This window comes from Chanodichthys erythropterus, chromosome 14, assembly GCF_024489055.1.
Source record: "Chanodichthys erythropterus isolate Z2021 chromosome 14, ASM2448905v1, whole genome shotgun sequence".
Lineage (NCBI taxonomy): Eukaryota > Metazoa > Chordata > Actinopteri > Cypriniformes > Xenocyprididae > Chanodichthys > Chanodichthys erythropterus.
In genome coordinates, this window is record NC_090234.1 from 46,670,782 (window position 1) to 46,698,384 (window position 27,603).

The 27,603-nt window shown below is 36.9% G+C and overlaps 1 protein-coding gene across 1 annotated transcript; it reads left to right on the forward strand.

Moving 5' to 3' along the window:
• The first annotated feature begins 1,558 nt into the window (after nucleotides 1-1,558).
• Nucleotides 1,559-26,770, forward strand: LOC137035763 (polypeptide N-acetylgalactosaminyltransferase 5). Its single transcript, XM_067409385.1, has 10 exons — nucleotides 1,559-3,470; nucleotides 3,578-3,744; nucleotides 4,564-4,683; nucleotides 4,891-5,026; nucleotides 6,247-6,366; nucleotides 7,780-7,897; nucleotides 8,964-9,293; nucleotides 9,443-9,523; nucleotides 9,626-9,769; nucleotides 26,234-26,770. The coding sequence occupies exons 1-10, from the start codon at nucleotides 2,386-2,388 to the stop codon at nucleotides 26,366-26,368; spliced, it is 2,436 nt and encodes an 811-aa protein (XP_067265486.1). The 5' UTR covers nucleotides 1,559-2,385; the 3' UTR covers nucleotides 26,369-26,770.
• The last annotated feature ends 833 nt before the right edge of the window (nucleotides 26,771-27,603 follow it).

Here is a 27,603-nt window from a genome sequence, read left to right on the forward strand (position 1 = left end):
TTATAAAGACACAACGCAAGATTGTTCTGCTCAACTCAGGACATGCCAGAGTCACTTTTGCGGGGTCTGAAAAGATCTCAATTAAGGGGGTTGTCTGCATTACAGGGCTCTTTTCAAGATAACATGTTCAACCAGTAATTACATCTACCACTATACTCATTTGGAACAAACAGGTAGCATTTTGAGTCACTATTTACCATTCTCTCCAGGTTATTTAAGCCACCAGTCAAAATGCTTCTTTTACATTTTTCTAATTCAAATACAATTTTCATCATATATTTTTTTAAATAACAAGTGAAGTTTAACTTAAAAAAAAAAAAAAAAAAAAAAAAATAGCACAAATTTTAGAATTTGTTAGTTGTTTGCTATATGTTCCAGTTTTCCTTTATTGACAGCTCAACTTTATTAATCATTAATCATTAATTATGTTGTCTATCTTATCTACTTTTTATTTATATATTGTCTCACATTAAAAAAAAAAAAAAAAAAAAAAAAAAACCTTTTACTTCACCCACACTTTTGTATTTTATGTTTGTCGTTAAAGGTTTGTTTTGTGTGTAATAATACTGTGCTGTTTATTTCAAACCCTTTAGTTTATTCTGGAAGAACAAATATGGACAAGGCTTTCAGGTATTGTCTATTGCAGCAAAACAGGTTAGACCAGACTTTATCTAAATAACAGGTTTTAAATCTTACACAATCTTTCACAGACAGTGAGATTACATAGATATAACAATGTTAGTATCTTAAAATCCTCAACCTTATATACTCTTCAAAAAAATTACTGTGGCAGTACCATGGTAAGGTAAGGTATGGTAATAGTGTGATAATTTGGATTTTGCATTTTTTTTATATGAATTATACTAATTATACAATATAGGGAATTGTGTGAATGAATCATGTATGAATTTCTTTAGAAAACTATATTTTTTTTTCATTTAATTTTTAAATGGATGAGTTGAAGCGAATACTCAATACTAAAAAACATCCTTACCTCATTAAATTGACAGAGAATACAGTTACAAATGTAGTCAAAGAAATTAAAATATAAGATGTTTAGCCTATATATATATATATATATATATATATATATATATATATATATATATATATATATATATATATATATATAAACATATACACAAACAAACAAACAAACACACACACACACAATTTTTATTTATGTATTTATTTTTCATTTTGCATTCCCATAGGGTAGCCTATATCTGCTAATAGGCTATGTGTAAAATAGTAGGAATTATCCCGCACTATTGACAAGTAATGTAGGCTACATACTATACCTAAATATACCATGCCATTGCCATGGTAATCCAAAACTGCCACAGTAATCCAAAACATCAAAAAAAAAAAAAAATTTAAAAAAAGTTTTGAACGAGTGTATCTGACATGCAGTAATAAGTAGCCTATGTCCGAACCACACCCTGATCAGGAATTCATTTCTGAATGCGTCCAAAATATCGCTCGATATATTGACACGTCGCCACATAAGTGTATGTAGCCTACGTGTAAAACAGGGTTGGTCTGATGTGCAGGACGCTAGCAGGAACTAGGCTTACAAGGAGGATGTCCTTAACCCAGTGGAACACATGAACATGTATGTATGTATGTGTGTGTGCTCAGAAGTGGCACCAGATAATTGTCGAATTTAACCTTTCAGAATATCGAAACGAGTGCCGAAAACATTCATTTGAGAAGACCGGAGCAGCACGTGTGTGATGACAAACTTCGTGACAACGATCTCACTAGGAAGTTTCACTCGACTATTTCAGCGTTCTTTGAAACGAAATATCAAATATGGATTTGCTGTGGATCTAATATGCCTTTTGAGTGCAAAACTGCGGAAGTTTGCCAGGACAGAGTTTTTAGTTAATACTGCAGAAATTTTGCCACGCTGTCGTTTTTGATTTCGGGATGTTTACTGAAGTAGTGCCCCTCTATGGCTAAGTTCTCACACTCAGTGCTTGGCAATGACAACAATTACTAACATGTTTTGGTGCTCTTAAATTTACACCACCAGTCACAAGTGGAATAAACATCGTCTGTATGGCCAGGTAAACTACAATCAAATCCCGTTTCTATTATCGCGATAACTTCAATAACGCCTGTAACCATAGCGACAAAGTTGTTTCATGTTAATTCTGCTAACCTTTGTTGTTAAAAACGTTGGTTCAATTGATCCCGTTCCTTTTGTTTAGTATTTCTATCTTGGCCCACATAACGTATCTAACAACAGAAAACATATGTTTATAATTCAGTTGCGACTTGTGAATATTCCAGGTAACGTTAGTCACATCAGCTTAAGAATGTGGCGTCAGTCTATTTCAGTATTGAATTGTGTGAATATTTAAAAAAAAAAAAAAAAAAATGAAGTTTAGGAAGTATTTCAGAGGCAGTGGGAGGGTCCTGGCGTTTGTGTTTATTGCATCTGTAATCTGGCTCCTCTTTGATATGGCAGCACTGCGGATATCCATCAGTGATGTGAATCAGGATCTCAAAGAGAGAGAGATTGTACTAAACCAGGGAAGGAGGAAAGGCAATGTAGAGGGTGTCTTAAAATATCCACTGCAAAAAGTAAACATAGACAAGAGGGAGTTTTTTAAAAACAGAAACAGGTTTGAAAGAAAAGTTGATGAGGTTTACAGAAAGTGGCCAAAGTTTTGGACAGAAACCCAAGCTCTGCTAAAACATGACAAACATTTGAATCCAATGTTAGTGGCTGGCAAGTCTTTTGTGGAACAAAAGGAGGAAATTAATCAAAGCAAAGTGAATCAAACTGTGAAATCACTTGTGAAAGGAACAATTATTAGCATCTCCGCCAAAATAAATGAGACAAAACCTGTTATTAATGGCAAAGTGAACAGTATAACTGGAAAGATGAACAAAATAAATGCTGCTGTTAATGGACAGACAGAAGCAAATCTTGATGTTAAAGCACATTTACTTACTAAAGCACTGCCTGCTGTCCAGGAGAAAATGTATCCTCCTGCGCTCAAAGAAAACACTGTGGTGAAAATACGTCAGACCAATGACACACTATTGATGTCACGTAATGAAGTTCATGTAGATGCGGGTTTACAAAAGAACTTGAGTAATGATTTGCTCAAACCAGCAGAGACTGATAACCCGAAAAATATTACTGACAATAGAGGGAACCATATCAATACTTTGAACAAAACTAAACCAGATATTACTCAAAAAGCAGCAGAAGAGGTACTACGCTCTACTAGTGTGTGGGCGAGGAGGTCAGGTGGGCTTCATAAGGTTATGGCCCTAGATGTGACAGACATGCCCAGAGATCTGCAGGCCATGGGACAGTTTGGACAGCCTGCAAGAGTTCCCAGAGATAAAGAACTGGAGAGTCGGAGACGCTGGAGTGAAGGATATTTTAATGTATTCCTGAGTGAACAGATACCAATAGATAGAGCCATTCCAGACACCAGACCCCAAACGTGAGTTTGAATAATTTTGTTGTATTCAGGCAGGTCAAATTGTACGTTATGGAAAGAACATGTACCACTGATATATGTGTAACATCTCCATACCCTGTATTGTTTAGATGTTCAGAAAATCTTGTTCATGATGACCTGCCCAATACGAGCGTGATCTTCTGCTTTGTGGATGAGGTTTGGTCAACTCTGCTGCGCTCTGTACACAGTGTGCTTAACAGGTCTCCTCCACATCTGCTGAAAGAGATCATTCTGGTGGATGACTGCAGCACCAAAGGTCTGAGGGAACAATTCTGTGCTGATTTACTTACATTTTAAAGAAATTATGTGAACGTGAGCTTAGTGACAGGGTTTTTATCTAATAGTTAAAAGCTTTAGATCTTAGTAAATAGTATTATGGTCACAAGTGATCAGCACTAAATACAGAGGTAAACAGACTTGTGTTTCACAGTTATCCATACAGTAACTGGTTAATTCTTCAATAAGGAACTTATTTTGACTACTTGAAATCTTGACAAGTGAAACTTATTAAAAAATGCTTAATCTATGACAAAACATCACAAGTCCTGGAATAAAAATATAAGCATGGATTTGATCATCGAATAAAACGTTAGGAAAAGCCTCAGATTATATTTTGATTTATAGGTCTGGTTTCACAGACAGGGCTTAGATTAAGCCAGGATTAGGGTTTAGTTTAAAAAGGACATTTAAGTAGCTTTCATAAACGTGCCTTAGAATAATAAAACAGTACTGGTGTGCATCTTTAGACAAAAAAATGGCACTGACATATTTTAACAGTCTCAGTTATGAGACTTTGTGTCAGTGCAAGTTGCTTTCAGTTTAAACAACTCAAACATGCGTTTAGTCTAGGATTACATATAAACCTTGTCTGTGAAAACCAGGGGATTGGCTTATATTAGACTTGTATATGTTATTATTATCTGTTCTTAAATTGAAGCAAAATTTAAGCATTTTTGCTTTAAAATTGTCATAGAAGACAGAAAAGTACCTCTAAATAAAGAAGCAACTGAAGGTATGTTAGTTCTCACATTTCTGTGGTTTTGTTTCTCTATGAGGGATTTTGTTTGTGTTCTAGACTACCTGAAGGAGCAGTTAGATGTTTATATGTCTCAGTTCCCTAAAGTACGTATCATCCGTCTGAAAGAGAGACAAGGCCTCATCAGAGCCAGGATGGCAGGGGCCTCTGCTGCTACAGGTACTATACACTCGCATTCAGTTCATTTCAGTTTACTGAGAAAGTTTCAATACATACAGTAGCAGTATAGGTAGGGACTGTCCTTGTATTTGTACTTAATTTAATCGGTTTGGGATACATTGACAGCTGTTATCTCTGCTAAACAATGCATTTTGTTTTAGTGTTTGGCTGTAATAGTTGTTTCAGCAGATGTTGTTTCATCTGCAGGTGAAGTGTTGACATTCCTGGACTCTCACATTGAGTGTAACGTGGGGTGGCTGGAGCCACTGTTAGAAAGAGTTTACCTGGACCGCAAAAAAGTGGTCTGTCCTGTTATTGAGGTCATCAGCGATAAGGACATGAGGTAATGAAGTATATTCAATCATGCAATTAAAAAACTGTTGAGCTCCCCATTTGTACAAGGCACTTCAAAGAATACCATGATGTAACAGAAGGGTACAACGGGGTAAAAGGCACATTTGATTTATTTTCTTCTAAACCACTAGATGGCACAAAAACGTATCATATCATATAATAAAATATAATTTGTTACTAGTGTAAATCTATATTAAATTATTTTGAGATCTCCTTCGAGGCTTTCACAATCTTTACTTTTTAAAAAAAAAAAATTCTGTATTTTTTAAATATATTTTTACATATATTAATGACAGTATATATAATTCATTTTATTGAACAAAAATGAATTCTTTTATTTATCAAAATAAAATAGTACAAACTTTGCTAAAGTGATTGTTTTGAACAAGTACTAACTTAGACATTATTAAAAACATTATTTTAGCTAAAGTATTTGTGCAAATTCTTCCTCGCCACCTCATACATTTATAAGATTTTTAAAGGTGCCCTAGAATTAAAAATTGAATTTACCTCTCCAACAGTGTGTAATGTTAGCTTTAGCCACAGAGCATACTATCAAACTCATTCAGAATCAAATGTAAACATCCAAATACATACCATACTTGCACAATTAGACATGCTGCATGACGAACACTTGGGTTTTTCTCCTAAGGGGTTTTTTCCACCCTTGGGAGTCAGCCGACATTGGCTTAATGTAGCACCATCTTGTATATGTTACATATTACCACGCTTGTTTGTACAGCTTATTTTTAACCACTTCCCTTTTTTCTGTGCTTCTAATATGTAAAGCTGATTTGAAACAAGTTTATGCTGTTTAAGGCAAGCGCGAGTTCCGTGGGCGGGAAGTTTTTTTTTTTTTTCTGTGGGCGGGGAGAATTTGAAGGGGCCACGCAGCCTCAGACACATTCAGGGGACACCTTAGACTTATATTACATCTTAAAAAGACGTTCTATCTATGGCACCTTAAAACAAAGTAAACCTCTTTTATGATTTATTTCCACACAAAATATATTGGTTCATAAATGTTCAATACAAACGTAGATATTTTTTCTGCAATCATACGTCATCAGGCGTAGTGAAAAGCACATTGTTTTCTTAAGGTGTGCCGTTGTACTCTACATAGTACATGTAACATAGTACATGTCCATGCCCTCTTGAGACTAAATTCATGCACTGAAATGTATTTATTTTTTGTTGGTTTTGTTGCAGTTACATGCTTGTTGATAACTTCCAAAGAGGCATTTTCAGATGGCCACTGGTGTTTGGCTGGAGTGCTCTACCTGAGGAATATATTAGAAAGAACCAGGTCAAGGATTCAGACCCCATCAGGTAACGTCAGCATAAAAATATATATATACATTGCAAATAAGCCATCTAAACTTCACAAATCTTGGTATACATGGACAACAGGACATTGACAAATATGTGATGAATTTCCAATGCTCAGTTGGGCTAACAGTTTCTAATCTATTCAGTGGGAATGACAAATCAAGGCCGTAATACTAATGTTGTCCACCAGAGAGAGCCACAGGATAAGGAAACATTTACGTCTCATTGATTTAGTTTGATAAGTAAAAATAATTAGTTTGTAAAAATTGTGATTTTTAAAAAGCCTATAGACAATTAAATGTTACCTTAAATTATATATATCCTAATAAAATTTAAAACATATTTGTCAGTTGCCATTAGTTGCCAGACATGACCGAATCTGTTGCTGTCCAATTAAATGAAGAGATAATAATAATAATAATAATAATAATATGTTTCATTTATATAGTGCCTTTCCCAAGCTCAAGGACACTTTACAGAGACAGTTTATTCACATGAACAAAACAATCGTATTACAATCAAGTGGACAGTATAGATATAGAGATAATATTTGTCTTTTTTAACACAATACTTAGAATAATATTTCCCTAAAGGGATGATATAGCCATGTATCACCATATAGTTTACATAAGTCGGTTGTGGTTCTACCCTGATAATCGCAGCTTCCTGATATATTTTTAATTTTGTGATCATCATTTTTATATGTAGATAATATTTTAGATAATAATATAATAATATTTCTGTGCCCTTTCTCTCTGTGCTGTAAACAACTGATTAACATTAAGAGCTGAACAAACTTATCCTGTTTAATTGGTCAGCGGATCCTCATTCACAGAAGAGATTCAGTTTAGTGTACCAGTCCAAGTTCTTTCATTTTGTTCAACAATAAGATCACCCAGCTCATCTCAGTTCATGAAAAAAAGAAAGTTGTACACATAAAAAAAAATCATAATTTATTCTTTCATAAATGAAACACGATATTATGGCCCGGTTTCACAGACAGGGCTTAGACTATGCCAGGATTAGGCCTTAGTTCAATCAGGGCATTTAAGTAGCTTTTATAAACATGCCCTAAGAAAAAAAAAAACATTACTGGTGTGCACCTTGAGACAAAACAATGTGCAAGTTGCATTCAGTTAAAACGGCTACAATATGCATTTTAGTCTGGGACTAGCTTAAGCCTTGTCTGTGAATCTGGGGGATTGTATAATTGTTTTTTAATGTTCATGCAGATACTACACACTTAAAAAAATTAACTATTAAGAATATTAGACATAGTAGTTTCTGTATCAGTTCTAATTATAGCTTATACTCAATTATGTTGTAATATGCAAGAAAATATATTAGTCTGAACTGCAGTTAAAGGTGTTTTGTGGCAGTTAGCATATGAGGTGTGTTTTTATTCTTGCACAGGTGTCCTGTTATGGCAGGGGGTCTTTTCTCTATAGATAAGAGCTATTTCTATGAGCTGGGGGCATATGACCCAGGCCTGGATGTCTGGGGTGGGGAAAACATGGAAATCTCTTTCAAGGTAAATTGGTAAAGGTTTATTATCAGAGACTAATTTATTTTTATTTTTTTATAAAAATAGTGTATTTTATGGCATTTTTGGCTGCTTTCTCTCCTTTTTTTTCTTTGCATGCATACTTACCCCCATGTAATCCAAGATGCTTATGTCTTTCTTTCTTCAGTTGAAAAAAAAAAAAATGAAGATTTTTGAAGAAAACATTCCAGGACTTTTCTCCATATAGTGAACTTCACTGGGGTACAGTGGGTTGAAGGTCTAAATTGCAGTTTCACTGCAGCTTCAAAGGGCTCTGCACAATCCCAGTTGATGAATAAGGTTTGTATCTAGCGAAACAATCTGTCATTTTATTTAAAAAAAATAATAATAATTATATACTTTTTAACCACAAATTCTTGTCTTGCACTAGCGTGGTGCATTATGTAATCACATTGGAAAGGTCACATTTGACGTATAGGGCAAAAAAACTCCCATCTCATTTTCTTCTCCAACTTCAAAATCATTCGACATCATTGTATTACCTTTTTTTGTAAAGGCAGTTTGACTTAGTCTTTGCACGCTCGCTTTGTAGACACTGGATCGGTACCTCCGCCTACTGTACATCATGCATGACCTTTCCAGCGTGATTATGTAATGCATGGTGCATTGCAGAGCAGTACAAGATGGGCATTTGTGGTTAAAAAGGTATATAAATTTTTTATTAGAAAATCATTTTTTTATTTTTTTTTTAGAAAATGACTGATCGTTTCACTAGACAAGACCCTTATTCCTCGGCTGGGATTGTGTAGAGCACTTTGAAGCTGAATTGAAACTTCAACCCATTTTACTCTGGTGAAGTCCACTATATGGAGAAAAATCCTGGAATGTTTTCCTCAAAAACCTTAATTTCTTTTCGTCTGAAGAAAGTAAATTATCAGGAAATGTTAATTCTGAAGTGAACTTATCTTTAATGAAAAACAGAAATATGACTATGTTTGCTCTAAAACTGGGGTTCTTTTTAAGTTTTATTGAGCTATACTCAAATATTTGTATAGTCTGCCCAGTGGCAGGTAATGTGTTATTTGTGCTGTAGATCTGGATGTGTGGTGGCGAAATTGAAATCATTCCCTGCTCACGTGTCGGCCACATCTTCCGCGGCGATAATCCTTACAAGTTCCCTAAAGACCGTGTGAAAACAGTCGAGAGAAACTTGGCCAGGGTTGTAGAGGTGTGGCTGGATGAATATAAAGAGATCTTTTATGGCCATGGCTACCACCACCTGCTGGACAAAAGTGTGACTGATATAGGAAATCTGACAGAACAGATTCAGCTGAGAGAAAAACTCAAGTGTAAAAGCTTTAAGTGGTACTTGGAGAATGTCTATCCAGACCTAGACGCCCCTCTGGTCAAAGCTGAAGGAGTGGTAGGTAGAGAATATATAAACTTCAGGGGATATTTATTATAGAGGATATATTATTTGCTGAATACGCCTAATTCTTCTGTCACTAATCTTAGAGAAATTCTACTTGTATTGTTAGTTAGTTGTATTGTTTTCTGTTTTTCCTTTTTCAGATTTTCAATGCTGGAGCCAGAAAATGTTTGGTATTTCAAAATGGTATATTTTTTTTGGATAAATGTGATGTCACAAATAAGGTAAATCCAATTCAGATGTATTATTCACATGGATATTTATTTCTGCTATATAATCTTTCATCATAAAAGCACTGCTTATTTCTGCTTTCTCATGCCTCACAGAGTCAGCAGTTTAGCTACACCTGGTTAAGGATGCTTCGACAGAACACTTCCTGTTTGACTCCTCAGGAAACGCAGATTATCATGGAACCATGTGACAACACTAAGCCACATCTCCGCTGGATGCACAAGTCTGGTAAAGTTTTGGTAAGTCCTGGGCAAAATACAATCTCCAGGTATAGTATCATTGATGCCCTTTAGCCATGACATAATCACCATACAGCACTAGCCTCGAGTATCTTGCTTTTATGGTTATCACACAATACAAATATTAAAGCCAAAAATATGTATCGATGCTACATTCATCTAAAGTAAAATCTATAAATGCATTTCTTCCACTGGAAAAAAAAAGTTTCTGATCCTGAATAGCAAAAGAATGTTCCTGGGTGTAGTATGCGTCATCTCATGGAGCTCAAATAAAAACATTTTTTTTTTTTTTAAACACAGTATGTGATATTTCCTCGTACAAATACAGCTGTTTATCTCTCAGCATGAGAAATATCACTGTCCTTGTTTACAACATTGTTTCAGTCTGCAGAACAGGGCGGGGCTGCATGTGTCGCTCCGCCACATACCTACTCTGATAGGTCTTTCATACATAATAGGATATGTGTTCGTAGTTGGTGTAGAACAGAGTATTAATTAAATTAAATGATTCATGAAATGTGATTACTTCATATCACTACAGCATGAGAAAGGAAATGAAAAAATTTATCCATATCGTTTAAATTTAAATAGCATGGCAAGACACACTTATAGTTACAGGTATTATTGTTTTTTATAAGCCATTTAGAGTGCAGTTGTATGATAACTAAATAACACTATAATGTGCCTTGTTAACTTAGTTTTTTTGAAACTTTAATTTTCTTCACTACATTTCAAAGCATAATATCAGACTTTTTGTTCCACTTAATTTCAGGAAAACATGCTGTTCCTTGTTTATTTTAAAGTAAATACATCAAAATCTTCTCTAAGACCTGATAGTGATGTCTATTTCGTGATCGAACCTTTTGAGCTGATTATTTTCAATCAACTGGTTCACAAAATAACATTAAATGATTAATTTGTGAATTCAACTGATCCAGAAGATTAAACGTACAGCAGTTAACAAGCGAGTCAAGTGAACAAAAAACACTTGATTTTTTTCCTTTCCTGCTCAAATAAACCAAGATCTGTGAGTAATATGATATTATGAGATCACCTAGTAATTCACAAATAATTTTGTCTGTGCATTATAATGGAGAAAACATGATATGATTTATGCCTATGAAAAACGACTGAGCCAATCAGGGGTGCATTTCCCTGCATTGTTAGTCAAATAGCATCGCAATTTCCATTATTATTAACATAGTTCAACGATTTGGTGTTTACTGAAACCATAGTTCAAACGAACATTAGCAAACTGCATCACAAACTTGTGTGGTTGGAAGCATAGTTTCTTGTTTTTATGACATGTGGACTTAATAAATGATTAACTTGAGCAAAATAAGCAAGCTGGCATTAAGTACAATGTATATCTTTTATTTTGAATATATACTTTTATTTTATTTTGAATATATACAAATGTCATTTACATATTTTAGATTGTCCAGAGATTTTAAGCACCAAGAGTGCGCATGTGCGTACGTGCTCTGGTACGTAAGAACGAGTCTATGATTGAATCTGGAAATAAAACAAAATAACTGAGAAAAAAGAGTTACCATATACAGACACTATATGTAAGCACCTGTTATTACCTGACACTTGTCTATAGATACAAAGTAGTTACCATGTATGTACCATTGGAAAGTACAGCAGTGTTTCTTATTAGTTCCCATGTACATACATGTCAGGTAAGTAACTTGTGTTACCACTCTTTTACCTGTATGTACAACATAATTACTATATATGTACCAGGAAAGTACACGTACTGTAAAATAAAGTGCTACCGTTAATGATTATTAGTAAATTATCATTAGTAAATGATCAGTATATGATTTATTGATGAAGTTGTAAGCTGGTCTGTGTTCAAAAGCACAAACATGCAGGTATGCTAAAGCACTATTTTTAAGAAGAGTAATTTATTTGTTTTGAAGTGGATAAACATTTATAAATGCCTTACAGTCAGGTGATTCCACTGGATTATATTAAATCCTTTCACTCATCAGCACAGACTTGTGTTCTTTGTGTGGGATCCAGTGATGAAGTCAGCCTCTGATCCAGATTTACGTTCCACTGAAGCTCACATCAGGTACACAGAGTTAAACACTCCATGTGTGTCAGAGAAGACAGCTGTCAGTACCCTCACCAGTCAGCACTTACACTGCAGTACACACTACACATCATCTATAACAGGTGTTAAACACTTGATAAACGCATGAATAAATCATTTACAAAGCTTTCTGCATCCCCTATTCTAAAGTGTAAATGTGTGAAATATCACTTGTAAATGTGTTAAATATCATTTGTAGACCTTTCTTTTCTGTTACAAATTAATTGTATATGAATACAAGTCATTTATAACACTTTCTGCATACCCTATTCTAAAGTGTAAACTATTCATCACTTATAAATGTTACACATCATTTGCAGATGTTCCTGTTACATGATCCATCTCACTCCATCACTTTACCCAAGCCTAAAATTTGCATTATTTAAAAAAAAAAAAAATAATAATAATACATTTATAAATCAACACCCTGCCACCATTTAACCAGCACTTAATCATTTAATTTTTATTTTGTTTTTTATGGAACAGCTCCTCACCATAACATGAAAATGCACCATAAACTGATAAACATAGTCCATTATTTCGTGCATTATTTTCAAGTCTTCATAAGGAAGTCGTACGATGCCATCGTGTGAGGAACAGATTCTTACAACGTAATATAACCATTATACATTAATAATCATATCAATCCGCCGTTTCATAACTTTCAAATTAAAATTGGCGCGTCTAACAATACGACACATGTTTGCGGCAGTGACGTCAAACCTCGCTCCTTATTGGCTGTCACATGTGATTTGCGACTACCATAGAGTGTTTGCGACATGCCGAATTTGAGTTGCTGTGTTAGATTCAGCGCAACGTTTAAAAGGATGGAAATGCAGACCAGAGGAATGTTTGCAGCGATTAAACACTTTATTTTCATTCTGTTACTCACACAAAATTATGGTTTGCTGTCATTTCGCTAGTAATGTAGCACACACGTCATTTTGTCTGTTCTGTATACTGTTTTTTGTAATGTTTTAAATAAATGATTGTGACTAACGTACATTTATCTGCCTGTTACACTACGTATATTGTCAAAATGGTTATGCTTAAGGTTATAGGGTGGAGTAGGGAGCTTAAAATTATTATTTTTTTATACAACAGTATATCAACTAAGATAACAGTCACTGTAAATATATCTATATTGCATTTTTATATTTGTGAAGTGGCTAAAAAGTGGTCATGTTTAGGTATAAGGGGTGAGTTAGGGGCTCAAAGATATCTATAAAATATCTATAATCTATAATCTATAAAATATATTTGCATAAAAATATTGTAATTTTTATATAAAAATATATAATTTAAATATCGGGATTCGTATAGATTTTCATATCCTGTAACTGAAAGATATACTTTGCATATGGCAAATAAATGGTAAATTTACAAATTGCAGTTTGTAGCTACATAATTTATAAAGAAGATCTGCAGATGATATGTAACACATTTATAAGTGATAAATAGTTTACACTTTAGAATAGGGTATGCAGAAAGTGTTACAAATTATTTGTAAATGTATATTAGTCATTTATAACAGGAAAGAAAGGTCTACAAATGATGTGTAACACATTTATAAGTCATGAATAGTTAGAATAGGGTAGAAAAGCGTTATAAATGACTTGTATACATATACAAATAATTTGTAACAGGAAAGAAAGGTCTACAAATGATATGTAACACATTTACAAGTGAAGAATAGTTTACACTTTAGAATAGGGGGATGCAGAAAGCTTTGTAAATTATTTATTCATGCATTTATACATCATCTATAACAGGTAGTATTGAACACTTAGTAGTGTGTACTGCAGTGTAAGTGCTGACTGGTGAGGGTATAGACAGCTATCTTCTGACACACATGGAGTATTTAACTCTGTGCACCTGATGTGAGCTTCAGTGGAAGGTAAATCCGGATCAGAGAATGACTTCATCACTAGACCCCACACACTCCACACAGAACACAAGTCTGTGCTGATAAGTGAAAGGATTTAATATAATTCACTGGAATCACCTGACTGTAAGGCATTTATAAATGTTTATCCACTTCAAAACAAATAAATTACTCTTAAAAATAGTGCTTTAGTATACCTGCATGTTTGTGCTTTTGGACACTGACCAGCTTACAACTTCATCAATAAATCATATACTGATCATTTACTAATGGTTTGTTCAACATTTGTTCATGATTAACAATTGTTTTTTGAGATAATGATACTAAAACAATTTTGTCATAAATACTTAAGTTATTATAAGTGATTAATAATGTCTTAATAACTTAACCATCTACTAATGATCTGTTTGATTTATTTGAGATAACTTACAACACATTTGTAAATTGTTAGCATAACACGTATTAATAATTTATGAACGTATATTTTAATGTTTTGTAAATGATTCGTTCATCATTAACTAATAACTTATAACTGAACTAATAAAACATTCATAAAATGTTAACATATCACTTATTAATCATTTATGAACGTATAGCCATGTTTTGTAAATGATTTGTTCATAATTAACAAATAATTTATGACTTATAACTGAATTTATAAAACATTCATAAAATATTAGATCACTTATCATTTATAAATGTATATTCATGTTTTGTAAATTATCTGTTAATCATTAACTAATAATTCTTAAATGACTTATAACTGAACGTTATTATAAAGTGTTACCAATAAGACCAAAGATCTCCCGTTTGATATACCCAAAATGAATTATAGCTATATTATAACCATATACCAGGTTTAAAGGGATAGTTCACCCAAAAATGAAAATTCTGTAATCATTTACTCACCCTCAAGTTGTTCCAAACCTGTGTGAATTTGAAGATATTTTGAAGAATGTGGGTAACCAAACAGTTAATGGGCACCATTGGCGTTTATAGTATGGAAGAAAAAAATATTATGGAAGTCAATCGGACCATTAACTGTTGGAAAATGGAAAATAGATTTTTTTAATTTATTTAAATGTGCAAATATTTGTATGAACAAAAAGATTCAACAACTTAAATATAAACTGAAATATATTCTTGCTGTGCGATACTAAAAAGGACAGTCAGTCTCCCTGTAGCGCTGTCTAAGGCATCTTACATTACGGACATTGCAGTTTATTGCTCTGGCCACATCTACAGTCCTCATGCCTCTCTGCAGCAGGTCTATGGCATGTTCACACGGGGAATCAGGGACCCTGCCACCCTGGGCATTTTTCTTTCTTAAAGTCAGTAGAAAGGTCTCTACCCTCATCCATCTCTCCCATATAGTAACAAAAGTGTCCCTCACGGGTCAAAATGACCCGAAGACCTAAAATTATACTTTTTTTTTTTTTTTTTTGTGCAGAAAGCTTATATAATTTCATTTTGAAATATATATATACAGTCCCAGTCTTGTCGCTTATCTATTCTGTAGATTCTGCTATTTACCTGACTTTTAATTAATCAGTTGGTGTTAGAAATAGCTCATATGAAAAGCGTCTCAGGTTACTCATGTAACCATGGTTCCCTGAGAACAGGGAACGAGACTCTGCGTTGCCACGCTTTGGGGAATGTCTCACGTGACTCTATGTCTGAAAAACCAACTATCCAACAACGCCAATGCTCATTGGCCGGCGACAGCCTATGACGTCATGGGGCGCGACCCGGATGTATAAAAGCGCGCCCACGGGAGCAGTCATTGAAGGGACTGCCCAGAGGCCGCCTGAAACAAGGCAAGGAAAACGCAGAGTCCTGTTCTCAGGGAACCATGGTTACATGAGTAACCTGAGACGTTCCCTTTCGAAGGGAACTCAATTCTGCGTTGCCACGCTTTGGGGAACGATATACCAACGCCGCCATGATTGAGGAGAGTGCCTGCCAAAAAATATGGCTGAAACAAAGGTCTCAAAGCAGTCCTCGAACTGCTCAGCAATTCCCCCTCGGGTCACACCAGGCTGTCAGTGACCGCATTCCCTTCGGCCAACAGCCCAAGCTGAACTTCCAAAAGGCTTCTACCTTTCTCTTTTAACAAATAGAGCCTAAAGAAATTGCTAAGGCGTCCGGGACCCACTTTCCCGAAGGAAAAAGTGGTCCCTTTAAGGGAATGTGGCCAAGGAACCAAAGGGAACCTCGGCCAGCCACTCTTGAGGGGAACGGGGTCACCCTCATTGCCGCCAGGGAGGCCGACCTGGTCTTCTAGGGGAACAGACTTAGTCCAGACCAACCCTGTCTGAATACAGAGCCTCTAGAATGCATTCTTGAAGAAGAAAATAGGTAAGAGTGACTGCAGAAAGGCAGAAACCAGCTCAGACCCACGCGTAGAGACGGGCATCCTGGAGAGCAGAACTCAACTGAATGCTATGAACCCTCATATCGAGGGGAGATAATCCGATCACCTAGGATCTACCCAGTGCTTAATTAACGCACTGAGGAGGCTGTGCGCTGAAAACCCTGAAAGGGAAGCACAAACCAGCCTGTGGCTGATTCTTAAGATAGGGCCTGATGAAGGCCCAACCATCATAATCAGAGTAGCACTATTACAAACCCAACCCCAAGGGGTTGAATCTACCACTTGGGCCCCTGGCCAGCGAAAGTGTATATGACTAGTTCTCAGAGAGAAATACACCCAAAACAAACACCCGTGTGTCCAAAAAAGGCGGCCCGCATGCTTAGCATCCTCCAGGACACATGGCGTAAGTCTCGTGGCCGTTTCCAGGAGCCTAAAGATCCAACCTAGGCGCTAGGTGGCTCTTAGCTCAACTAGAATCATCGACTCAGAGAGGCAACAATAGGCTTAACCAAACCTCAGTAAGGTTTCACTACTGTCATCTCATCCTAAGCCGCACAGAAAAACACAATCTGTGCCAACATGTAAACTAAAAAGGAGGCCTGAAGGGGCCTACTGATTCAATGACACATGGCTTCAGTTCATGAATTTCCAGGGAACCAAGCTACAGGGAACCAGCTCTAACCCAATTAACTATGGGAAGCTAACTGCTACCTGTGCTCGGCTACACTTTCCAAACAGGCAAAGTACCCTAAGTTATGTGACTAAAGGAATCCATACATAACCAACATGGCTTAAGGGAGGCTAGTTGAGCCTGCTACCTCAAACAACATGCTGCAGGGCCTGAAGAGGTGTAAAATCCAAAACAGTATGTGAGCAGACTGAAATCTATTATACAGCAGTATAAAACTATTGCTAACTAGAAGGAGGCTGAACAGTCTAGCCTACAATCACCGTTATATGCAATATAGCTGATAAACAGATAACTGAAAGGGAGCTGACAGATACTAACTTTTCTCAAAAAGTGATCTAGCTACCCTGAGTATGCAATCCAACAGGTGATGCACTCAGTGACCCTGGGGAAAGGATTCACCAACACTTACATAGAGGTCGCTTTTTAAGAAGGCCTACCATAATAAGTGGGTGCCAACCTGTGGCAGCATATCAAGCTCACATACCAAATGTAGGGCAAACGCCTAGAACTCAAAGGAAACTTTGAAATACATGCTCTTTGACAGAGAGAAAAATAAAATCATTGCTACAGATTCTCAAATCTGTTCCAAGCCTTAGAGGACAAAGCTAAAATGCTGGCAAGTCAACTCAAACTTGAAAATATCAAGTGGCTCGGAAGAAAATATTCTTTCCTCTCAGCATGAATGTTCTAGAGAGTGGGGCCTAGCAATATTAATAGCACAAACTTATCTACACAAAGATAAGGGCCTACCACCTGAGAAACAGCATCAGGACTTTAACAAAGCAGTCTAAAACCTAGCTGTTACACTCATCGTTGCACCTACATAAGCAATGGGATAATCTGGGCAAAAAATTCAGCCACTCCCTCAGGAGAAGGCCAAAAACTAAAATACATATGGGAATTATTTATACATACACCATACATACACTTAGCTCTAGCCTGGCCAAACAACATTCAAGGCGTATTCAAAATAACAGGCGCCGTAATAAGCCTGATCTCTACCTCTAAATTTCAGATAAGAAATACAGCAAAGATCACAGCCATCGCGTTGGCCTTCAGAAAAAGTTTCGTCATGGGCCGGCCACCGGCCTGACTGTTCAAAGGTGTTATCCTGAACGCGCACAGATTAGAATTAAAAACATATCCCGGGAGGACGACGAAAAGGGGCGAAGGAAAGTACCAAATCCTTCCGCGCCGAGAGAGGGGAGCAATCAGCGGCGTTGATCACACCGCTGATTGATCACCTCTCTCAGATCAACTCTCCTTTTCTTTGCATCCCGCCGCTTCTGAGACCTACTCCGAGGTGGAGGAGGTGCTTGAGCGGTGACACTGGATCTCTGGCCCTGCCTCTGAGCCTCGGCTCGAGGCGGACCAGAGCCTCCCGGTTGTCTGGGCCCAGAATCGGACCTGAGCGGTATGCACTTCTTAAATGCTGCTGAGCGCGCCCTTGCCTCCCTAAACCTTCCAACGACCGCCTCAACGGAACCGCCGAAAAGTTCAGATGACGAGACCGGGGCATCGAGGAGAGCCCTTCTCTTTCTCCCCGATGTCCGCCATGGTCAACCAAAGGTGCCTCTCCATAGCCACCATCGATCTTCCAATCGAGGCGGCCGTTTGCTTAGTGGCACGGAGAGCCAAATCCGTGGTTTGGCGCAGCTCAGCCACCGCATCAGGGGACAAACCTTGCCCCTGATCCGGGTCCTTCAGCAGGTCAGCCTGGTACTCTTGCAACACCGCCATTGTGTCCCCTTGAGAAGAGCGTCAGGCGGGAACGGAGCGTTCTCATGGGAAAACGCTCACACAGCTCACAGCCAGTGTCCTCAAACGCTGACTGTGCGTGCTCCTCACCCAGGTATAACACACATAGGGTGTGAGGATCCTACGGGGTCAGAAACCTCGGACAAGGATCCACACACTTCCTAAAACTTTTGTCCTCAGACATAGTTTTCAAGATACTCACAGTTTCGAAATTAGAGAAATCGTCTCGGTTACGTATGTAACCCCCGTTCCCTGAAGGAGGGAATGGAGACGTACGTCAGTAGTGACCGACGAATTGGGATATCGCTAGAGAGCCCCTATCAGCTTCGAGAGAACTAAAACAAGCCAATGAACTTTAGCGTGCGATATTTGCATAATGCGCACCTCCCCTAACAGGTGGATATAAAAAGGGGGGCAGAAGCAATCGCACTCTGTTTTTCACTGAGGAGACAACCGGTGTCTGCACTGCAGCGAGGGTACAGAAACTGTGGCGACGGGACGTACGTCTCCGTTCCCTCCTTCAGGGAACGAGGGTTACATACGTAACCGAGACGTTCCCTTTCAGTCTGTCACGTTCGACGTACGTCAGTAGTGACCGACGAATTGGGATCCCAAATAAAGCGCCACAGTTACGAAACCCCTTCCAGTGCCCAGCGCAGGCTCTAGCCGCCCGTCGCACCAATGGAACGGAGAAGGGGGCGAGCTTATGCCGGGAAGTCTACTGCTGTTCCGATATACCCACTAAGTAAACTAGACTACACTGGGGAAGCGAACCCGTAAGGAAAACTGCGGAATCCACTACCTACCCAGAGGGGAAGGAATTTACATGGAAAACATATGGACTGGACCACAGGGCAGAATGCTTATGAGTCCCTGGGATGGCTCCACCTGACTAGGGGGAGACTCATCTGACAGCTGACAGGTGACAGCAGAAGCTCTGCTAAGGGAAAGACACGGGCTCACTGTAGGGAGTAACCGTGGACAATACACATATGTTATCACTCACGTAGAGGGATTGCAACATATGGAACCCAACCAACAGACAACATCGAAGATGGATGTTGGTCTGGCATCAGACACTCCGCAATGTCCGAACCGAAGGGGGAGGCAGAGGAACTCGACAGGGTTCACCGAACGGGGAACACGACTGGAGTCAACAGATGCACATATCCGGCCCAGGGGGCGGGAGTGGCATTGCAAGCCGACACATAGAACAGGTTCAACGCGTCTACCGGCTGGTAGCGTTGACATAAAAATATGGACCCAGCTTACCTTCCTGCGGCTCATAGAATGAAGATTTTCCCTCCTTATTTAAAGCATGAAGAAGGAAGAAATCAAAAGTTCTTTTAAAAGCCTAAAAGCACTTTCACTATCAAGCCAGAAGGCGGCCTTAGAAAAAGGCCAGCCGACAGCCTAACTGTAAAAAACACCTGAGCAAGTAGAGAGTATTTATATATATATATATATATATATATATACACACACACAGTACAGTCCAAAAGTTTGGAACCACTAAGATTTTTAATGTTTTTAAAAGAAGTTTCGTCTGCTCACCAAGGCTACATTTATTTAATTAAAAATACAGTAAAAACAGTAATATTGTGAAATATTATATATAATATAACTGTTTTCTATTTGAATATATTTCACAGTAGTTTGTAATTTAATGTAATTTGTAATTTTAAGTTTGTAAGTAATTTATTCCTGTGATGGCAAAGCTGAATTCTCAGCATCATTACTCCAGTCTTCAGTGTCACATGATCCTTCAGAAATCATTCTAATATGCTGATCTGCTGCTCAAGAAACATTTAATGTGTACAATTGTACAAAATATTTGTATAATATTAATATTTTTTTTCAGGATTATTTGATGAATAGAAACGAACAGTGTTTATCTGAAATCTAATCTTTTGTAACATTATAAATGTCTTTACTGCCACTTTTGATTGATTTAATGCATCCTTGCTGAATAAAAGTATTCATTTCTTTAATTTCTTTTCAAAAAAATAAAAATAAAAATTCTTACTAACCCCAAACTTTTGAACGGTAGTGTATAATGCTACAGAAGCTTTGTATTTCAGATAAATGCTGTTCTTTTGAATTTTCTATTCATCATGGAATCCTGAAAAAAAAAAAGTACACAACTGTTTTCAACATTGAAAATAATCATAAATGTTTATTGAGCAGCAAATCAGCATATTAGAATGATTTCTGAAGGATCAAGTGACACTGAAGACTTGGAGTAACGATGCTGAAAATTCAGCTTTGCATCACAGGAATAAATTACTTTGTCAAATATATTTAAATAGTACACAGTTATTTTAAATTATAATAATATTTCACAATATTACTGTTTTTACTGTATTTTTAATTAAATAAATGTAGCATTGGTGAGCAGACGAAACTTCTTTTAAAAACATTAAAAATCTTAGTGTTTATATATATATAAACACTATATATAACCATTCTGTACGAGGCTTTCGGTTCGGTACGCGGTACGCATTATGTACCGAACGGTTCGTTGGACTAATTAATTACATTTAGAAAATAAAAAAGTGTGTGAAATATAATGTAATGCGTTCAACAAGGTAGCCCAATAACCCAAACGACGTAACAGGCAACGCCCCTGACACCCCCAAAGAAAAAAAAAACACCAACTTATATGTTTATTTTATGCTGCGTTCACACCTTCACACCGAACGCGTCTGGAGCGTCTGATTTACATGTGGCTACTCAGTCAGGCGCTCGCTCACTCAGTAGCCTACGCGCTGAAGGCTCTTTGCAAAATGGCTATTGCGTTTAACAGACCAGAAATAGAAGATCGTCCATACTAACAGGTCTGGTGTTTGGGTGCACTTTGGATTCCCTGTAAGCTATATAACATTTTCATTTTTTTATAAGGAGCTGTTTTTTTATCCCTTTCGAGCGTGAGTTTAAAATATTCTAACTCTCCCCCCAGAGTGAGCTTTTTTTTTTTTTTTTAATGCAACCATTATTTTAGAACGTTTGCCTTTAATGTTTCCATAGCGACGCGTCTTGCGTGTCATTAGCGCTGAGCGCAGCAACAATAGAGCTTGGCAAATTACGTCACTGCTCGTTGCATTCTGGGTAGTCGCCGCCATGTTTTATGTCACGCTCAGGAGCGTACAATGACAATAAATACAAATCACCAGATGAAAAAAACGACTTTATTTACGTTCATTTTTTAAAGAGCTGCTTGTACTTACTGAAAATAAATGGACTAATATTTGAATATCTTGTGTTTATTCGATCGCTCAGTCGTGTGGCCAGGACACGATATACACACACATAGAAATCATACTGACGCCTTCTATCGGACCACACACAGGACCAAAGTGATTTCTCTATTGCAGTTTTTAATAACTAAGTGGCACCGATATATCTGCCAGATAAAATAATAAACACAATATGGATTGATCTCAGACAGAATATCATCATATCGCCCTGATTTCTTCATGTTAAAGCATTAAGGGATAACATAAGAGCATGACCCTCTGTAATGCAGCTCTGAAATTAATTATATTGTGGAGTCGCTACACCAAGTAAGTTTTACTGGACCTAAATGGAATAAATACATGATTTCTTACCGAAGCTGAACAATGAATCAGATGTGTTGCTATGAACACGGAGAGTGATCACAACGAGCTATATCACAAACGACATTTCTAAACGCGTTTTCGTACATTATATTCATGGCGTGAGCACATACACATTCAAACGGATCAGAAGTTATTAATCTGTAATAAATACAAATGACAAAGCCAAATTTTGGTCAAAATTATTTTGAGTTTCACTTTCACCATTGTGTTTCTAAGCCAGAAGGCAGAAAATGAGGGACATTACAACATGCTTAACGTGAAAAAGCTTAAAGTGGCTTAATTTACTAATGCTAATGCTTTATTAGTTTGGTGTTTACTACAGAAAAGCAGATGAGCCCAGAATATGAACGCACATTTAACACAAGCATTTTCCTCCCATAAAGAAAACACTTAATGGACAGTGACTTAACGTGTAATAAGACGGGTTCTGTTCATATTCTAGGCTCATATCTGCTTTGCTGTAACTGTTACTTACAGTTTCTATGGGAGGAAAACGTTGAACGTGAAATTAACGTGTTGCGTTAAAATTCTGGGCTATTAGTATGATGTTTACTTACATTACGCCAGCATTATGCCACGTTAAGCTTTTTGGAATGTCCCGAAAATAGGAAAAAATGGCGCTCCATTTCACATTCGTTTTCCACGCTGGTCAGTATATGCATATAGTTCATACCACAGCCAGCGTTCACCATTCTAATATGTTTTTAACTGTATAATATAAATTTTAACATCTTCCTCCACTATTTCCCAGTCTCTACTGTGCTGTCCGTGACCTAATGTCCCAGAATGCAATGCGCTGCTGACGTCACGTTCCCAGACTCTATAACACTGTATGACAGATGGATCGCTATTATTTTGTTTTTCCTTGTTTATTTAAAATATTCACAAACTTGCTTACCATGTTATCAACTATCTGATATTCCGATCCTCAAATATGTGTAAGTGAGTGTGTTTTGTCGTTTAAAAGCCTTTATAAATTATCTTTATCTTGATCTATAACGCGAGATGGGCGCCGCCATCTTAGTTTGCCCCGCAGTTTCCTGAGTCCTGTCAGTCGGATTTACAGCAGATGAATTCATCATTTTCTCCCGAAATATATGCAAGTAAGTGGCTGGTGAACTGGAAGAATAATAGAGTAAACTTTGTAGTTACTTGGGCCCATTATGTGTGTCTGATATGAATAAATATCGGCAAATTGTATATGAATGGATTGTTATTGCTCATTCGACTGATGTCTGACATCAGTGTGCATTTTATAAACTCCAAATATATTGTTTTAGCTAGTTTTAATAAATAAAACATAAAAAAAAAAAAATCAAGGAAATTTTTTTCTTTTTGCTGTATCTAAAATGTACCGAACCTTACCGAACCGAACCGTGACACCAGTGTATCGTATCGAACCGAACCATGAATTTTGTGACCCGTTACACCCCTAATATATATATATATATATATATATATATATATATATATTATAGAAATATGCTATCACGGTCTAAGGAAGGCCTACAAGGCCTACCAGCATAAGCCTGAGTCAGTGCTAAAATACGTGAGCAAACTCGTGATCGTAAACCAACAGCGCCCAAAAAACAAGCTGTATTAAGAAAGAGGCTACAATAAAGAGCACACAATCTAACAGCAAATGCAAATCAACTGTTGTGGTCATGATCGACTGGGAGCTAACAGAGATCATACTATTCTAACCAGAATAAGACTCTCTACACTCAACCTGAGTGTACAATCCAACAGGTGATGCACTCAGTGAAACACAAACCCTAACTGGGAAGTACAACAGAACACCACGTTCATAGATAGAGGCTAATCACAGCCTGCTATCACAGAAACAGGTGTTAACCTGTGGCAGCACTAGAGTAAGCTCACATATGTATGTAGAGCTAAAGCCTAAAACCCCAAAGCAAACACAAATGCTTTGTAATACATGCCATCCAAACAGGATAAATGTTTCACAGAACAGATCTGAGTTCTGTAATGAACCCTAGAGAATGAAAGCTAAAATATTTAGCATCGTAATCTCAAACTTGAATTTAATTCAAGGGGCTCATGTGAAGACATTATAAGCATGACAAAGTTCTAAAAAGTGGGGCCTAGCAGCACTGCATACCTCATCTTCTCGAAGATAAGGGCCTACCACCAAAAAACGGTAACTCAAACCAAACAAGAGTATTAGCTGAGAAACTACTCTAACATAGGAGGCTACAAAATAGCGGCCATAAAGTGGCCTGCATGTTTTGAAAATTAGCCAACCTAATGCTAGTTATTTTGCCCAAAAGAACCCCTTCTAACTTTACTGACTACATGCTCAGGAAAGCTATACAGGAAAAACAAGGTCTACACTTTTTATAAACATAAAAATATGGACCCAGCTTACCTTCCTGCGGCTCGTAGAACGAAGATTTTCCCTCCTTATTTAAAGCATGAAGAAGGAAGAAATCAAGAGTTCTTTTAAAAGCCTAAAAGCACTTTCACTATCAAGCCAGAAGGCAGCCTTAGAAAAAGGCCAGCCGCTAGCCTAACTGTAAAAAACACCTGAGCATATATATATATATATATATATATATATATATATATATATATATATATATATATATATATATATATATATATGAATGTTGCGGCTCCCACAGATTTTCCATGCCCTCCCTATCTCAAACGCGGAGATTAGGAGAGAATGGAAAGTCTATGGGAGCGGCAACATTCATGGACAGAAAGGAACCGTTCGTCGAATCGTCCTCGCGCGGCCCCTTTCTTAACGCACTCTCACGGCCGCTGCAGCCTGCCAAGAAAGCGCGTCCCAAAAACACAGCAGCTCACATACCCAGCTGCCAGAGGAGCGCTCGCTATCGGACGCGGTGACATCAAACACGGACGTCGCAGTCGTAATCCAGCCACTAATCCTCACCAGCCTCAGGGAAGCCAAGAGAGAATACTACATTATACTAATATATTTACTATATACTACATATATACTAATACATTATATTAATACTACAGCCAAGAGAATGCTACTACATTTCTCTCTGATACAGTAGGAAATTAAATTTAATGTGGAGGATTTTTATTGTGACAAGATGATTGACAGGGCAGTTAAAAACAGAGATGAGATGCACGTAATGGAGCAACAGAGTGGTCTGTTAAAGACGTAATTATGATGAATTAGTATGTCCCAAAGCTTGCCTATTATTCTGCTACACAATCAAAAGTATGTACTTTTTCTTTGCAAAATCGGTACATAATTTTAAGGCGTAGGTGAACTGGGACACAGCATTAATCTTAAATTTAAAAATTTTGTAAAATTAAAAAAAAAAAAAAAAAATGGTAGAACAAATAAATAGCCTATATATTAATTATCTGTGCAAGACTAAAATAGTATGAAAGGCTCCAATACAGTGGCACAAAAGGACTTATGCATATTATGATGTGCTTAAAGCAACATGGAGTCCCAGGTATATGTTATATTGTGTGCACAACACATTTGCATCTGTCCAACGGTTTACTGAACCATTGTCATTGAGTTTTTGTTTTGTTTTTTTATTCTAATTACTGTGTAAATTACGTTTTATTCAGTCCTTTATTCAGGCCTTGAGTGTGCACCACACCATTCAGAATCACCCATAAACCCCAGAAAAATAGTAATTTTAAACAAAAGCCCTGACCTTCATGTTCGGATTATGCATAATAATGGGAACATTGGAACATCTTGGAGAGAGTTTTATGTTTTTTTTTTTTTTTGTTGTTGTTGTTTTATATATATATATATATAATATATAATATATATATATATATATATATAATATATGTGTGTGTTGTTTTATATATATATATATTGAACTTTTGACCGATACCCGATCTAACAAAAAATTTCCATATCGGGCCGATACAGATAATGAGTATCAGTTTCAGTGTATCTCTAGCTGTATGTACTCTTGGGTACCTGGCTCAAGATTTAAGTGTGTTTAGTTCAAGTGTGTAATCATTGTTTGACTAAAGTCTACCTTCTATATCTCTGTCTAGACGGATCATGTGATGATAGAGAGTCATTCCCAACCCATCTGTCTGGAAGCTGGAGTTAAAGCTGGCATCTACCTTAAGAACTGTGATGCCATCAATTCTTTTCAGAAATGGCAGTTCACGCACTACTATGCTTAGTGAGATGCTCCCGAATATCACTTGCATCACAACTGTCTCCTCTGTCCATTGATTTTTGTTTATTATTATTTTTTTGTTTGTTTGTTTGTTTGTTTGTTTTTAAATACGTGTGGTTTGAGTAAATGGGTTTTGGTCCATTTAATATCTTTGTCCATTTGTTTTATGCAGATGTGCATTTGTTATTTTATTTTATTTTTACGTTCTTACTCATAATTGTTTGGGGATCACATTAAGAATTCAGGTCTCTCTTTTGGCCAATTCAGATTATTCATACTTTAGGGTTTTTGTGAGAAATATTTTGGATATTGATAGCAAATCATACACAGGGGTTTTGCACAAAAAATATAAAATAAATAAATAAAAAAATACCCTTATGATGATTCTTCACAATAAAGTTCTAGTTGTTTCTGTCAAGGATTTCATTTTTCACATCTTGTTGAAGTTGGTAAGAAATGACTGGTATGAATTGACTGTTATCGTATTGTGCATTTCCAAGTGAAACAGCTTATCAAACAAAAACAAAAATGTAGATTGGATTGTGAAAAGTGTGTGTTGCATACTTCTAAAGCCGGGGACACACCTAACGATTAGCTGAAACATTCTAAGACTGAACTGAACACACATACCGATTGTTTCCTTCGACTGGAGCCGATTTTAATCGTTGACAGTCGGAGAAGAACACAAACGTTTATGATTGAGACCGCTGCTAAGCAACACACTGTGCGCGGGATCTTGAAAATGGATGTAAACAAACAGCTCGCGCTCTTCATCTGCAGCTATATTTGTGCGGAAAATAACTAAAGAAGTGGAAAAACGCACAGGATATGAGTGAGGTCCTGGCTGGAGAGGCAACATGAATTTGTTCTCTACAGAGAGAATTTGAGGTGAGTACGTTAAACTTTGTTAAATCTATTTTTAGGGCTTGCACTCCGGTGGTGTACAAAAGGCCAAGCTTTAATAATGACGTTAGCGCCCTCCGCTGGATATTTATTATATTGCACTGCAGGATGCACGTATTATCTTTGAATCACCTGACTATTATTCTGTAATTTCATTGGTTTAAATCCGTAGAACTGAATGTCAATCAAAGACTGTACATGTCCAGACTTGTACTGAAACTGCGTCATTTGATCGTGCTGATCTGGTCCGATTTCTTGCTGATTTTTGTTCATACTGTGTGCGTACATCTTAAAAGTAAGTAGTTAAATACCCTATTATGTATCTGTTGTTAGATC

What these genes read in the sequence shown, in the direction of transcription:
- LOC137035763 (XM_067409385.1), top strand. Translation starts at nt 2,386, where the DNA reads ATGAAGTTTAGGAAGTATTTCAGAGGCAGTGGGAGGGTCCTGGCGTTT. An exon ending in TGGTCAAAGCTGAAGGAGTG is followed by an intron (nt 9,294 to 9,442) that starts GTAGGTAGAGAA and finishes TTCCTTTTTCAG; the next exon opens with ATTTTCAATGCTGGAGCCAG. An exon ending in ACAAGTCTGGTAAAGTTTTG is followed by an intron (nt 9,770 to 26,233) that starts GTAAGTCCTGGG and finishes ATCTCTGTCTAG; the next exon opens with ACGGATCATGTGATGATAGA.